Raw genomic sequence first — 17044 nt, forward strand, 5'->3', positions numbered from 1 at the left:
TCTGGAATGAAAGATTTTTTATAAGCTATATCTGATAAGGGATATAGATAGTATCTGCTATACCATATAGTCACTACTCATCAGGAGAATGCAGACTGAAATCATGGTGAGATACCATCTCATATCTCATTTACAAAGGTTTTTGGCAATGATAAAAAAAAATAAGTGTTGGTGACAATGTAAGAAAAAGAACTCTCATATACTTTTGGTAGAAGTTCCTAAGAAATTTTGAACTAGAATTCATATGGTCCAAAAAATCTCACTCTTGGGTATAAGGCTAAAACACATGATAAGAGCATGTTGAAGAGATGACTGTATTCTATGTTTATTACAGAGTTATTCACAATAGCCAAAATGTAGTGGGGTTGGTTGTTCCGCCCCCCCATTCTAGTTGAAACTAATCTCTCAACACAGCAATATTTAGAGGTGGGATGTTTATGAGATGGTTAGGCCTTGATGACATTGCCTTCAAGAATGGGATTGCAGCCTTTATAAAGGACCTGAAGGAAACAGTTTCCTCCCTTTGCTCCTCCCACTTCACTGTGATAACACAGAATGAGGAGCAGAGAGCAGTTTCAGCAGGCCCCAGAACTGTGAGAAGTCAATTCTGTTTTGTCTTTAAATATATTTTATTATTTCATGTGTTTGAGTGTTTTACTTGTGTGTATGTGTGTACCTGGTGTCTGTGGAAGTCAGAAGAAAGTATCCAATACCCTGGGACTGGAGTTACAGGTGATTGTGAGGTTCTGGGAACTGAACCTGGGTTGTCTGCAGAGCAACAAGTGTTTTTAACCACTGAGCCATCTCTAGCCCTCAGTTCTATTCTTAATATAAATTACTCAGTCTGCACACCTGCTGTCGGCCTGAAACCTCTACACTTAGACACGAATACATGTTTGTATACATGCACCAGATCAACCCTTCCCTCACGGCTTCCTCCTCCCTTCCTCCCTCATTCCTTCCCTTCTGCCCCTCCCTCTTTTACTCCATCACAAATTCCATGTGCTTTATCTGTTTATTGTCTTCCCCTATCAGTGGTCTGTTTACTTTGCTTTTCTTGTCATTCCAGAAAGACGATATTCAGATATTCATTAAAAGTCAATTCTGTTTTTTCTCCTTGTCTGCTACCTACAGCTTTAGGAAGCCATTCAGCTTTCTTTGCAGATTTATCTGTTATGGACATTTCACATAAACAGTCATAGAATATGTAGTTACTGCTGATGGGCCATGTTTCAGTTAGCATAATGATTTCAAAGGTCATCCGCATTGCATCGTTTATCAGTGTTTCATTTCTTCTGTCAAATAATACTCCATTGTATGCATATGCACATTTTATTAATCCAGTCATTAGGCTGTAAGTAATTTGAGTCATTCCTACTCTTTTCTGTTTTGAATAATGCTGCTGTGAAGATTTGTGTCCAAAAAGATTATTCTACAGCAATTTTTTTTTAAATTTTTGAGACAGGGTTTCTCTATGGTTTTGGAGACTGTCCTGAAACTAGCTCTTGTGGACCAGGCTGGTCTCAAACTCACAGAGATCCGCCTGCCTCTGCCCTCCGAGTGCTGGGATTACCACCTGGCTCCTTAATTCTTTTTTACATTAACTTTTTTTCAGGAGGGGAAGGAGACACAGAGGCCAGTTGGTTCTCTCCTTTCATCAGGCTTAGTGGCAAGTGCGTTACTTGCTAAGCCATCTCACTGGCCTTTGTCTGCCCTTTTTTTAATGGTTTTAGTTTAAGGTTCCATTTTACTTTTAGTTATGTGTGTGTCTATATAGACGTGCAGGTGCCCACAGAGATCAGAGAGGATGTCAGAGCTGGAGTTGCTGGTTGTGTGTCATGCAGTGTGGATGCTGTGAACTAAAACGGAGTCCTCTGAAAGAGCAGTACACATTCTTCCGACCCTTCTCTCCAGCCCCTCATCTGCTTTTTTGATTATAGCCATTGCTGTCATAGTGTGTATAAAGTAGAACCTCATTGTGAATTGGATTTGTGTGGCAAATGGTGTTGAGCATCTTTTTAAAAATGTTTTATTTATTTATATTTTATGTCCATGGATGTTTTACCTGCATGTATTGTGTGTACCATATGCATGCAGTGTCTAAAGAGACCATCAGATCCTCTAGAACTGGAATTATAGAGGTTGTAAGCCACTCTGTGGGTGCTAAGAGTTGAACTTGGGTCCTCTGGAAGAGCAACCAGGGCTCTTAATCACTGGGCCATCTCTCCAACCCTTTCCTATTTGTGTATTTTACCCAGTGCTGTGACTGGAGCCCAGGTCTTCCGGGACACTTAAGAAAAGGGCCACACCTTCAGCCCATTTGTAAAACTTTGGGGGGAAAAATCTGTTCACCTCAGTTAACTTTTAAATATCTGAAAGTTCACTTCAAATTCCTGTGGTAATGTGCATTAGGAAAATAACTGGTGTGATAGAACAATAAAATGTGGATGAAGCTAGAAGTCTGAAGTCAATTAAGAGGATAAATTTGGTCTTGGTAGCATAGCAGTCTGTCAGTTTACTATAAAGAAGACAGTGATAACACTGCTCATCATATAGTAGTGCTCTCTAAGAGCCTCTCTCCCTTCCTTCCTCCCTGGTTGTGTGGCTGGGTGGCTATCCCCTGATGTCCTCCTCCTCCTCCTCCTCCTTTTGCTCTTCCCAGATTTCTCCTATTTATTCTCTCTGCCTGACATCCCCACCTATCCTTTCTTGTGCCTTGCTATTGACCATTCAGATCTTTATTAGACCAATCAGGAGTTTTAGACAGGCCTAGTAGTACAGCGTCACAGTGTTTAAACAAATGCAACATAAAAGAATGTAACACATCTTTGTATCATTAAAACAGATGCTCCACAGCATAAACAAATGTAACACATCTTCAGTTAATATTGCACAACAGACTGTTTAATAAAGAGATAATTTTGTTTTCTGAGATGGTCTCACATTACCTCCACTGGCTTTGAACTGCTATGTAGTCAGTTGAACTGATCTTGCCCCTACTTCAGGAGCACTGATTTTACAGGAGTGTACCACCATGCCTAACAATAAAGAACAGGTACCAACAGTATATTACCAGTGTAGTCATGGTAACAGTGTAGAGCTATTACTACTTAGGCCTTAAAGACAAGAGAAGGTAACAGTTGCCAGGCCTTTCCGTAGTTTTGACTGAGGTGTACCTGACAGGATCTATGGCTTTCAGTAGAAGAACATAGGAAACTTGCAGGTTCCTGATAGGCAGATTGCCAGAGAAATAAGAACATTGACCTTACTTTTATCCTGTTTGTCCCTCCCATAGCCTGAGCCCAAGAAAGGGTTAGAAAACAAAAATATTCACTGATGCAGTCAATCTACTGGGGTCCAGAGCAGTGCAGATGGAGAGTGATTCTAGAAAGGCAGATGGTACAGGGCAGAGACATTACTGTGAGGGGATTATCCAGGAGAGGAGATTGTGTGTGTAGAGGCCTGAGACCAACACTGGGTGTGTCTTGCTATTGCATCCGGTGAGTTCTCTACTTTTATTTTCTGAGACAAGCAGGCTGCCATGTTTACTTAACTTTTTCTTATATGGATATGGAGATCAGTTGATCTCTAGTACTTAAGCTTATACTGCACTTGCTTTATTAACTAAGCAAAAATTAGTGCTCTTAACTACTATATTGCTTTTGAATTTTGAAACGATTGATCTAGAAAATGTGAAATTTGACTTCAAGGATCAATAGAATAGACATTGAGAAATAAGATAGTACTGTAGTTACCCAAATGGTGACTGTGTCCTGAGAGTCAATGATGGCAAGGGAGATGCAGAGAGTAGATGGCCTATTATACAAAGTGAGTGGACTATGTGAATAGATGGACCATGAACTAATGACTTGTATATAAATGTGTGCTACCTCGGAATTTGATATTTATAAGGAGCAACTGCTTAATTACTTGTTGGAATAAAAACTGCAATGCAGATATCTTACATACATAGTAGAAGATGTTGGTCTATGTACTAACAGGCTCTGTGTGTTCACCCTCCAGACTTCTTGGTGCACATGATACTGTAAAGTTCTTCTAGTTCTTACTAAGCCTTAAATAATACAAAGCAAGTTATAGTACAAAGCTGTTACTGCTCCCCAGATATGAGAGTAAAAAAGCGTGATCTAAATGTGAGGGGATTAAAGGAAGACACCACTTATCTAAAACTGAAGATTTTACTCTTAGTAATAAAGGTAGATGAGCAGAGAATAAATTCTTTAGTTTAATTTTAAAAAATCCTTATTTCTATTTTAAATATCCTGCTGTAACCGTATTCTACCTTAATGTATTTTATGATTATAACATTTTATCTTTGAAAGTTAAAGGCAATAAAATGTATAATAAAATAATTTTAGTATTTATCTCATCTGTTTCTTCAATCAATTTTAATCTTTTCTGTTATTCTAAATACCATTGTAAGTACAGATCATCTAATTATTTCATTGACAGAAACAAACATCTTTCTGGTACTGGGAGTTGAACCCAGGTTCTTATAAATGCTGGACAAGCACTCTACCTACCGTTGAGCTACATCCCCAGCCTCCTTTTACTTTTTAAAATTTATAACAGTTTGTTACTAAGTTGTCTAGGCTGGTCTTGAACTTGTGACTCTCCTACCTAAGCCCCTTTATCGTGTGGAACCAGGCTGTTACAAACACGTGGATAGTCTGTTTGAGTGCATCTTTACTTTTGAGAAATCTAGGAATACACTAATTCACGTTGGTATAGAATTAGAGATGGTATGAATTAAGACTATTTTCAGCAGCCTGGTCTACAAAGTGAGTTCCAGGACAGTCAGAACTGTTATACAGAGAAACCCTGCTGGGGAAGGGGGTTCAATTAGGAATAAGTGGAGGATGCAAAATGGAATTCAAAGTGAGTTGCAGGAACTTTCCCAATCTCTTTTTACCTTCTGAGTAGTTGAGGTGAGGTTGTACAATGTTGGTTTCCTCACAGGGTTAGACGAGGCAATACCCTACATCAGGGTTTAAAAATTTCAGTAGTGGAAATGGTAAGCCAGGGCCCAAGAAGAGAATAGAACAGCTTCCACCTGACACTGTGGAGTATCAGACCTTAGGTTGATGAGAGTATCCATTGCAGTATTTTGGAATCCAAGTGCTTCAGAGTAGTGGAACCAGCTGGTAAGAGAAATATGGGTGGATGTATGGGGGAAACAAGGGCATCAGCCTGATGGAGAAGGTCTTAGTAGTAGGGTACAGTAAAGACAGTATGAGTGGGCGTATCACAAGTGGCACTTGGAGATCGGTTATACACTGGGGATTGTTTAAATGAGTAAGTGTGCTAGGGATTAAAAAAAAAGATCCTTTTCACTTTTGGAGAATGGAATTACTGATATCCAAAGTGGTGGTGTTAGATTGGAATTGGAGGTTTCAGTGTAAACACTTTTATATACATACATGCACACATGCAGCATTATAAAGGTAAATAAAGTAAGTGTGTGGGGTGGGGTAGGGTGAAGGTGTTGTGTCTTTATACTCTATTGACAGACTTTGTAAATGAGAACCCCAAATAGCAGCGAGCATACATAGCATTAAAACTTTGGCTTCTGAATACCTTTATTCACTAAAAGGAAATAGGACTTTCTGTTTTCTTTGTTTTGAGATATAGTTGATGCCAAGTTGGTGCAGGAAAAATGCAACATGAACCTAAAATGTAGAATCTTATTTCAGAAAGTAAGAAAGTACTTAATGATGGAGATGTGTTTTTATTTAAAAAAAAAGGCATCTTAAGATACACCTTAATCAAGTGATCAGTCAGCATCAGGAGTAATAGGATGGTTGAAATCATACGCCACCTCATTGGATATAATTCAAAGGCACAGGATGTTTGCAACCCAAGAAACAATCCAGGTTATATGGAAGTATCAGACAACCTAGAGTTGATGGCTGTATTACAGGAAGATTAGCTTGTAAACCTCAGAAATGAGAAAGGCCATAAAAGTTAAGAAAGACAAGAATGATTTCAGATTGAAGAAGACTTAAGCATGACAGTAACTGTGACATACTCTAGATCTGATTTTTCTTTTTCTTGTAAAGGATATTACTAAAACTTGAATGGATCTGAAAATTAAGTGGTAGGATTGTGTCAATGTTAATGTCTTTATCTTGAGTACATATTTATTATGTAGGAGATCTTTGTATATAAACTTCTGAATTAGTTACTTTTCTATTGCTTCGATAAAACACCATGACCAAGACAACTTATTTTAAAAAGTGCTTAATTGGTTTTACAGTTCCAAAGTGGTAAAGTCGGTGGTGTCTCAGCTGTTCTTGGCACCATGCCTTACTTGGCTCTTACCTCAAACCACAAGCAGGAGGTAGAGTGTGCACAGTGGGAATGTCAGTCTTTTGAACCCTCAAAGCCCACCTCCAATGACGTATTTCCTACAAGGCCATGCTTCCATCTAGTGTTGACACATATAGGCCTATGGGGGACATTCTCATACAAACCACCATGAAAGCATTTGGGGGTAAGAGAAAAGTAAATGCAAGGAATAAAAAGAGCGAGTATAGAAAGATGACTCATCGGAGAAAGTTGCTAATAAAGGCAGAAAAAATGGGGCTAGGAGGAAAAAGATTTTACTGGTTTTAGCATGAAAGATGTTACAGGTCTGTGTATGAATGAGAAAGACCTAGAGGAAAGGGAAAAGTCTCTGAAGCAATGTACTGGAAAAGAGAAAAGTGAAAAGGATCTTTTTTTTTTATCCCTAGCACAGACCAAAAAAGGATTAAGAGTAGGTATGTTGTGTTCATATATGTGTGTTTGCTGGTACATGCTTGTGTGGAGGCCAGAAGTCACTGTCAAATACCCTCCTCTATTTGCTGTCTATTTTTATTTTTTGAGACAGGATCTCATAGAACCTGGGGCTCATCCTTTTCGCTTGGCTGGCTGGCCAGTGAGCTCCAAGAGTATCTGCCTGTTTCCCAGCACTGGCATTGGAGATGCACACCTTAATGCCTAACTTTACATGGTTGGTAGGAATCTGAACTCAGGTCCTCATGCATACGAAGTAAGCACTTTACCCATTCAGCCATCTTCCAGCCTTGAAAGAGTTGATCTTAAGAGCCTGTAAAAATAATGCAGAGGATAAGTTGATAGCTAATGATAGAAAGAAATGTACATTAGCCTTCCACAGTAGTGAGAAGTGCCTGAAATAAATCAGAGGTAGTGTAGAGTTTTCAGCAGAGTTGGTTGGCATCTGGCCAGATAATGAATGAGTACATCATGGTAGGGAAGCTGATAGAACAAAGCTGCTAACTTCAGGTGGTCACGAAGCAAACACGGAACAAAACAGAAAGGAAAGAGCTAGAGTCCCAATATTCCCTTCAAGGCACTTGCTCCCAACTTTCCAGGAGGCTTCCCTTCTTAAGGGTTCTATCACTTCTGTTAGATGCTGTCAACCAAGCCTTCAGCCAAAAGTCCAAACTATAACAATGTGGGAATTATCTATAGATTGATTTAGTTTCCCCAGTGAAAATAGAATCTAACTTACCAGATAAAAACCGGCTAAGCAAAAGTTAATGAGAACTTTCACGTGGAAGAGGAATTGCCTTGATTATGTGTTATGCATCATTTTAAACCAAGTGTTTAAAGAAAAAATGACAATATCCCTGTGCACTAGTTTTGTTGTTGTTACCATAGTTAAAATATTTGACAGAAATGGGAAGAAAGACTTGCTTTGGCTCATGTTTTCAGAAAATTCAGTCCAAGGTTGTTCATCCCATTCGGTTGGGAGGAGCATCACTGCCGTTTAATCCATAGTAGGCAAGATGCAAAGAGCGAGAAAGGGCCCAGAGGCCAGATAAAACATCAGAGAGAGGCGTGTCTTGAGGTGTACTTCCTCTGGCTGTGTCCTACCATTGAAATTTTCTACAGCCTCCCAAAATAATGCTGTTAGCTGGTTACCAAGTTTCTCCACACTTTATGCAGTAACATGTACTTCCCTTTGGATATCTCCAGTTTCTAACCAGTGGCTGTTGGAGTCCTACAAGTTGGGTTTTCTTAGGGTCCTTTAATCTTAAAGCCTCCTAATCTTAAGAAAGCAATTTATTAAATCTCTTGAGCAAGTTTCCACATAATAAATTTAATGGCTATATATTAAAAATTTTCTAATTAATATAGAAGAATCAGTTATTTTCCTCCCCACACATGCACAATTGGAATAAAGGCTAACAGCACTAATAGCTATTTACCAGGTTACAAGCTAGATGGTGGATGTTCTTTATTGTTGTATTGTTTATCTGTTTTTTGTTTTATTTTGATACAGGGTCTCACTATGTAATCCAGGCTGGGCTCAAACTCATATACCCACTTTTGCCTCTCAAATGTTGGGATTAATGGTGTGCATCACCATGCCTGGAGAGATCCCATTTTTCCTTATTGGACAGCTTCAAGCTTGAACTTTTGCATGATTGTTAAACACACTCATTTTTCAAGTGAGGAGAAAAGAAAAAGGATAATAGTGTTACAGCAAAAGCTCCCATAGGACCTTCTGTAGAACACTCATGGAATCAGGAGTACTTAGTTTGTTACTGTGCAAGAGAATTTATCGACTTGATCATTTCTCTTCCACATGATGCTTTCAACTATTATTACAATCAAGTTAAGTCCTGTAAGGAAAGGAAAATAGGACTGGAGAGAAGGCTTGGAAATTAACAGCACTTGCTACTCTTAGAGGATTCCCAGCATTACATGGCGGTTTACAACTGTCTCTAATTCCAATTCCAGGAGATCTGACACTTTTTCTGACTTTCTCAGGCACTGCATGCATGTGGTATACAGACACACATGCAGGCAAAACACCCAAACACACAAACCTTCTGTTTGAGGTCATGAAGATGTTTTAGGGAACACAGGATTGTGTTTGTGGATTCTTAGTCTGATAGGTTAAAAAAAATTAAAAGTGAACATAAAAGATACTTGAGGACAGTTTATTTAATTTCAGAGGAACAAACAAATAAACAAAACCTGACAGACAGGCAAACGAGATCTGTACAGGTCCCCAAAGGAGAGAAATACATTCAAATTAGAGGTTGAAAAAGTAGTTAGTTTTAGCAATGGAGATCCACAGGCAGCTGCATGACCATGGAGGGAAAGAACAAGAGAATGAGAAGAGAGAATGTTCAGCATATCAGGGCATGCACCTTGTGTTTTGGGTGCATGTTTAGCAGTGGGGGGTCTGTTAGCAGCTGGATCAGTGGAGGGGCCTCTGCAGTATAGAAGTTCCAGTTTCATTAAGGAGATAGTTGTTCTCAGTATGTCTTCAGGTGTGTTTGTTTCTTCAATCTTCTGGAATAGACAGTTTTCCTGGGAGTAGATTCCTCTTTAGGTGATTGATAGGCTCATTTGAATTAACTTCTACAGGAGGGGACAATAGTATATTTTGTAATTTGAGAATAATTTTTTGGGCATATTAGAGTAGTATGTGTTTACTCAGGGCCAGAGGTAGAACTCAGGTCCCATTCTTTGCACCAAAAATCATGTGACAGAGTGAGTAGGTTAAAAAAGTAAAAAATAAATTATAAAGCAAATGTGATTACTTGTCAACTTTATAGTATTTAAAATTAGCATGGAAACACCTCTGCATGTGACTACAAGGGTATTTCCCTAAAGGTTTAACTGACCTGCTGTAATATAGGCAGGTACCATTCTGTTGTTTGGGTTCCCAAATGAATAGGAAGGAGAAAGTGAGTGGAGCACCAGTTTTCATTTCTCTGCTTCCTGACAGTAGATTTAATGTAGCCAGCTGCCTCAAGTTCCTGCCACAATGGCTTCTCTCCAATAATGGACTATACTCTCAAACTTGGAGCCAAACCCTTCCTTAACTTGCTCTTGTCAGGCATTTTGTCACAGAAATGACATAAGTAAACCAGGGTAATGGCTGTTCTTAAACAGAAGGAAAGAGCTTCTCCTAGTGAGTGTCCAAAGCCTGAGTACCACTTCATCCTCCCTTTCCAAAGCTGGTTGGAGGTCCTGGGGGTGGGATGGAATAGGTGTGGATGGGAGGGTCAGACCGTTCTGATAACTCCTGACCAGCTACCTAACTCATCAGACAGATGTAAAAACTTGTATATGTATCCTCTATGACATAATTCATTAATGATAATTTCTTAATTGTAAATGTTAAGTCCTCTAATAATGCTAATGAAAATAAGGCATCAAGTATTGTCTGTGTCAACTCTGCTTCTTCCAAAATACAGCAGCAAATATGGGTAGAATTAAATTATCTCAGCATTTAACCATAATTACATGGTAGGAGTAGCATGAGGTCACCCCTTGGAATTATTCCCAAGAATATACCAATAGCTAAGTATCCCTTCAGATTAGATTAGCACCAGGAGGCTTATTTGATTTCTAAATAATAAATGTAGCTTAAGAGTATTTATTTAAGTAAGTGGACTGAGTTGAAGCAAGAAAACGGAAAATTAAGACAAGTCTTTGATTCAGTTGTATTAGTTAGCTCTGTTACCTTAGACAAAGAGTTTCTATGCTTCAGTTTCTTTATCCACAAACACTGATATTTAAAGTCCTTTCTAGCCATTAAAGGTCTGTGATTAGATTTTATACTTACTTTTCACTTACTAAGGAGATTAAGAATCTTTTGGGAAGGGAAAGGGGAAGGCAGGCCAGAGTGAAAAAGAAAATGAGCCCAATAGGGAATGCCAAGAAATCAAAGAGGAACCTGCAGAAGGAAGCTAGCACTGTTGTGGAGAGTTTCCATGTTAAAAATACAAAGCATATATATAAAGACCAGTTCTGCTCTTGGCTTCTGTGTTTGCAGATTATGTTCTCTGGTCTCGGTGAAATGTCAGTTCCAGGGAGATGATTCAGTAGTCTCTTATTATCTGTGGTTTTTATTTTCTGCAATTTCACTTACCCAAAGTCGGCCGAGGGCTGAGACATTAAATGGGAAAACTCCAGAAATAAACCATCTGTAAATTCTGACCTGCAGGGTAGTAGTTGGAAGCATATATTCATGCTATATATGCTGCCCGTCCATTGAGCTACTTACCACTTTATAACTTTGTACTATCTTTGCACTGCAGTGTTTATGTTCAGGAAAACAAAAAGAATGAACATCTGTAAAATGTTTCTTTAAGGGGGAGAGATGAAATTTTTTCAGTAAAGAAGCAGGGGGGAAATGTGTCTTGAGGATGCTAAGATTTATAGCACAGTACATTTTTTTTTTGAGAGAGAGGGGGGTGGGATCACAGTCATGTACATGTATGTGCATGTGGTGGTCAGAAGACAGTCTCAAGTGTCATTCCTCAAGTTTTTTCACCTTTAGTGCAAAGCATGGTCTCTCTCATTAGCCTAGAACTTAGTCAAGTAGGCTTGTAGCACAAATTCTAATTGGTATTAATAATAAAAACCCGAAGTCATATATTGGGGGTGGGCTGGAAGAACAGAGAAGCAAAGCAGCCAGCCACTAGCTCTTAACTTCTTCCTCAGACCGAATGGGTGACCCTATCTCTACAAATCCTCAGACCGCCTCAGATTGACTGCTTAGACTGCATCCATCTCTACAAATCCTCAGACTGTCTCTCTTGCTCTCTTGTCTGCTCCCACCTTATGTTCCTTTCTCGGAGCAGCTGCATCACTCCTGTCTTGACCTCCTTAGTGCTGGGATTGAAGACATATCACTCCAAGTGCTGGGATCACTTTTGTGTGAACTCTGTTTCTCTTTTAGACTGAATCAATTTCAGAGTGGCCTTGAACTAACAGATCTGTCTGCCTCTGTCTCCCAAGTGCTAGGATTAAAGATGTGTACCACCACTGCGTGGTCTATGGCTAATAATATGGCTATTGGGATTAAAGATGTGTGTTACCACTACCTGGTCTCTATGGCTAGCTAGTGTGGCTAGCTTTGCACTCTGATCTTCAGGTAAGCTTTATTTGTTAGATCATAAACAAAATATCATCATATAGACTAGACTAGCATACCAACCAACCTGGAGGGTTCTGAGTGTGACCATGTGGTGGTTTGAAAGAAAATGTACCCCAAAGGGAGTGGCAGTATTAGGAGGTATCACCTTGTTGGAGGAAATGTGTCACTCTGGAGGCATGCTTTGAGGTCTCATGTATGCTCAAGCCGTGCCCACTATCCCACAACATCTTTTCTAACACCATGTCTACCTCTATGCTGCCATGCTCTCTGCCTGACAATGATTGACTAAACCTCTGAGCTGTAAGTGAGCCACCACAATTAATGTTTTCCTTTATAAGAGCTGTCGTGGTCATGGTGTCTCTTCACAGCAATAGAAACCCTAACCAAGACAGTCCACTTTCCATCCTGCCATTACTGAAATTAGAAGCACATGGTGTCACACACCCTGGCTTTGTATGTGAGTTCTGGAGACTAAGGTTAGGTCGTCCTCCTGCCTGTAAGAACTGTCTCCCTAGCTTCCCCTCTGCTTTTGGAGTCAGTCTCATTCTGTAGTTCAGGCTGACCTCGAATTTACAATTCTGCCTCAGCCTCCCGAGTGCTGGAATTATAGCCATTACAGCCTGGCTGTGTAACTTTTATAGTAGTATGTTGTCATACTATTATAGTTTAAATTATGTGAAAACACAAAACATATTTGCTAGAAGATAAGAAACCCAAATCTTGTATGAGATTGAATTATTTAAATGACTTCTAACTATTGTTAACTATTAGTATTACATTCCATAGATATTAGCCAGTAAAATTAGATTTATGATTATTTGATAAATTGTGCTCCTTTTCATAGTGTTTTTTACTTATATCTTATGTCTAATGCCAAACTTAGCGTTCTTTCCTTTGATGAATTAAATGAATTAATAAGATACTAATACCAAGTTTTGTGTTAAATGCTCTATTTATATTTAATATTTAATCTTTTCCCATTAAAGCCATGTAGATGTGGAATTTGAAGTTCAGAGATCAAGAATAGATAACTGGACTAAGTGGGAGTTTTTGGGGTAGAAGATATAGATATGATTGGCATTCTGACCCTTGTATACCTCCATTTCAACATCAGCTACTTTCCTTCCTGGCCTTTTAGTTGTACCTTGCTTAATCAACTTCTTGCTTTCCCTGGAATAAACCAAGTGTATGTAAGCCTGGAGACTTAAATGTTTTAACAGCTGAACTTGAGACTGCTCATTTTCAGTCAAGCAAAAGATGGAGTGTGAACAACTAATCCAAAGAGGCAGACAGAAAGCACACAGGTATTTGTGGTTAAAAAAAAAAAAAAGAGTGTTAGTGTGCCAGTAGTATGGGGCAGGAGCTTGACACAACTCCATGCTACAACCAGCACCAGTTCAATTGCTCAAATGAAGCTAGTATTCTTGACTTTGCTGCAAAAAAGAATCGTGGGATGAGCCAGTATGGAAAAGAGTGGAGTTTATTAGGAAGAGAGATTAACATGTGTTTAAGCAGGAAGGAGTATTAAAAAGAGAAGCATTCAGGGAAAGGATAAGACACCCCCAAATGTGGGTGTGGGATTCACATGAAACAGTGCCTCTTAAAGTGTTTTAGCAGTAGCAATAGCTGTTTTGGTGGCTTTCAGGCTACATTTCAAAAAGCTACTAATGCTAAGCTCCTCCCACTTTTGATAAGTGAAATTACAAGAGTGTTCTGGAGGTGCATTGGGTCACAAAAGATTGCATTAAGGGGCCAAGACATTTTTTTTTCAGTAAATGTAGTTTCTTGTGAAAATCCTATGTGTGTGTACTTAGTCCTTAATCATTATTCATTGCTAAATATCTGTATAAAAGGATTATTATGTCTCTGGGTAACCTTCACAGTGCATGTTAATTTTGCTTAACATCCCATCTTTCTATCCCACTTTTGAATAGAAATTTTCAATTGTTCCCTTTGGTTTTTTAGTGAAATAGGAAAAGTTGTTGACTACTAATGCAATGGGTAGGAGGTGATTTAAATTCAACGTGCGAATAAGGTATGAGATAGTTGCTATGAGATAGATAGCAAATGGGCTCAAGTAGCATTAACAACTTCTTAGTTTAGTAGATAGAAATTTCAAAGTTGAACCAGTCAACGTGATTGATTCTTTGTCTTTACCTTTCTACCGTAAGAGTTGATTAAAAGCTGAATATAAGATCAGTGTTAAAATTTGACAGTGGCAAGGACAATGAGCAGTATTTGCAAGGATTGATTATAATGATGGTTTATGGTACCCATTGTGTGTAAAGATGAGAATGAAGGAAGGGGGAGGGAATAAAAGATAGTAATAATATGTTAGTACTAGTCTCTGTGGGGTCAAACAGTTGCTGGACTAGGGCATTCTTGAATTTCCATGTAAGTGTGGAGGAGGGTCATGCTGTAGTATTGTTAACTATAATGGAAATAACCATAAGAATGGGCATCTGAGGTAGGTAGAAGTGTAGTCAGTGTTAGAAAGAGAAACTATAAAGGAAATTGTGGTAAGGATAGTCTGTATTGAAATTGAAGTCACTGTGAGCTTAATTGAGAATTGAGTTGAAAATTTTAAATTTAAAGATGTCCGAGTTGTCCAAATATACAACTTTTAATTCTACATTGAAGAAACATCAAAATAATTAAGCTGTTATACAAAAGTACATTATTGTTCAGTTTTCTTTGTGTGTAGATGTTATTGATTGACTCTGGGGCATAATTGATTTCTTAGCTCCATGAGACATAGGGAAAATCTTTCTACAGTTTGTAGGAGTTAGAGGAGGAAAGTCAGTTGTGCTAGGTCTTTAAATGTCTTTGGTAGTAGTTTGGTATTCAGAAGTGCTAGAGGAACTCTGGCAGCCAAATCAGAGCCATAAAGTAATTCTAAACTAGGACAGCAGAGTCATTATTCAGCCTTTCAGTTAAGAAGTCTTCTTTAAATGGTGGCGTCCCCTGGTACTTTACCAGAGCACTTTATTGGAACCTCATTTGGATGCAAGGCTGTATCAAAGTAATTATAAAAATAAGAATTGCATATTTAAAAGTGACTTAAAATCTTGTAACATTTTGTGATAGTTGTTTTATACTGAATTAGATTTAAGTTATGCAGATGAAAATAGTTTGAATAGATATATTTATGAGCTAGCACATGTTATAGTAGGTTATTGGAGCAACAAACCTAATTCAAATTACCACTAAGTGTGGGACATTTAAGTTGATGCTGATTCTAGCTCTTAGGATAATATCCTTATTCTGAGGTAAAGTAAACTTAACTTGAAATATTTTACAAAATTAAAAAGAAGCAGAAGAGCTGTCTTGAATTTAATATGAGAAAAGGTTAATTTAGGGCACACCACTAATGAGGGGATTCATTTCACAGAAGCTGTGGTATGAATGAATGTATTTGAAAGGAAGAGAGAATGATTAAGGTGCGGAACCAAGAAATTGAACTCACCTAGCAATCTGGAATGAGAAACGTGCTAAAGAGAGCAAAGACAAGGGAGTGATGTTAAGTTGCCTGCTTTGATTATGCAATTTTTTTCAATCTTTTTGGTATTTGTTTACCTGTGGGTGTGTTTGTGGATGGGCATGAGAGTGCCACAACTTTGCTCTGGAAGTCAGAGGACAACTTGCCAAAGTCAGTTCTCTCCTTCCATCTCATGGGTTCTGGGGATCAGACTCAGGTTGTCTGAGTTTGTGTCAAAGCACCTTTATCTGCAGAGCCAGCCCACCAGCCCAATAGTCGTATTTTATTTCTAACTTGTAGATGTTTTCAGAGTGGCCTTATCCATCACAATTTTTAGATTGTCTCTATCTTTTCCCCTAATGTATTTGCAAGGTTAGAGTAGGAAGCTGTGTAATCTTATAACGAGATGCGTGAGACCACTATGTCCTAATAAATGCTAATTATTAACCTTAATCAAATAGTTATATCTTGTAGTAGAAAGAAAATGAGATTTAGAGTGAAAATACGGAGTGAATTTCTAAATTTCAGAAACTTGCTGTCCACATTTGTAAAATGCTGTATTTGAAAAGACTTCGTGACATCTAGTAAAATATGCAAAAGCTTTGTAAATTCTAAAGCACTGTGTAAACAGAATGATTAGTCAACCAGCAATTAAGTGCCTTCATGTGCCAGAGTTTCAGATGAAGTTCATTTTGTCATCTCTTCTGGATTTCATAAGTATATAAATTATGAAAAATTTAAGACTGTTATATAACAGCAAATAATATTCTTTGTGATCTAATGTTTTTGTATTTAGAATAACTAGACCAGCTTTGTAACTGATACTGATTTGTTTCTGCAAAATTGACCTGTGAGTTGGATTGGGTAGGGAACACTTATCCAGCTATGAGAATGCTGAGCAGGAGGATTGTGAGATCCAGTTTCAAACATCTGTCAGCCAACCAGTGTATTTTTTGGTTCTGCTTAAAGGTGATTCAAGTAAAATAATTAGTAAAATTAAATAATTTAAAATGAGCATTTATTTACCAGATATCTCAGTTTTTCAAGTATACAGTTGTTTGGTGGCCTGTTATTCCCTGTACTCTTGAGGTTGGCCTTGAATTTATTGTAATTGTTTGGATTATCTTCCCAAATTCGAGGATTGTAGGTTTTATTTCTTCATATATTGCAGTTAATGTGTCTGTTTGAAGACCAAGATGTGAATTGTGCAAAATTTAACATAAGCTGAAGATTGTTTTGTATTTTAAATATATTGACTTTTTAAAATGATTTTCAGCTTGTAAATTTACTGTTTGAGGTAAAATATGATTATAGCATAGTAGAATGTTTCTCTCTTAAAACTTGTCCTCAACTGTTTTTCCTTCCCACTCTGATCTTACTCTTGTTCCCAGTGGTTATCATGAAAAGTCTGTTTCACTCAGAACCAACCTGACTTGTTTCTTACTTTCATGCTACTTTTTCATACTGATTTTTGTTTAATAAAGTTGACATTTGGGACCTACTTACTTTAAAAATATTGTAAAACCTTAGTCAAAGTATATTTATTGTAATTATTGCACTTTTAATTTTTCTACTTTTTCCTTGCCTAGTACTTTCGTATTTGTTCTGTGTTTTTGAGACAGGGATTTGTTGTTTAG

The 17044-nt window shown here is 38.0% G+C and overlaps 1 protein-coding gene across 4 annotated transcripts in view; it reads left to right on the forward strand.

The window, feature by feature from the left end:
* Positions 1-17044, forward strand: part of Fnbp1l (formin binding protein 1 like) — a 76863-nt gene that overhangs the window by 7575 nt on the left and 52244 nt on the right. Inside the window, exon 1 of one of the 4 annotated variants that reach the window (XM_040751927.1) lies at positions 14919-14951. The exons of the other annotated variants lie outside the window; for them this stretch is intronic. Coding sequence (XP_040607861.1) covers positions 14934-14951 — 18 coding nt within the window. The 5' untranslated portion in view covers positions 14919-14933. Of the gene's footprint in view, positions 1-14918; positions 14952-17044 lie in introns of those variants that run through there. 4 annotated transcript variants of the gene reach the window in all.

Source organism: Mesocricetus auratus, unplaced genomic scaffold (assembly GCF_017639785.1).
Source record: "Mesocricetus auratus isolate SY011 unplaced genomic scaffold, BCM_Maur_2.0 Super-Scaffold_100009, whole genome shotgun sequence".
In the NCBI taxonomy this organism is placed as follows: domain Eukaryota; kingdom Metazoa; phylum Chordata; class Mammalia; order Rodentia; family Cricetidae; genus Mesocricetus; species Mesocricetus auratus.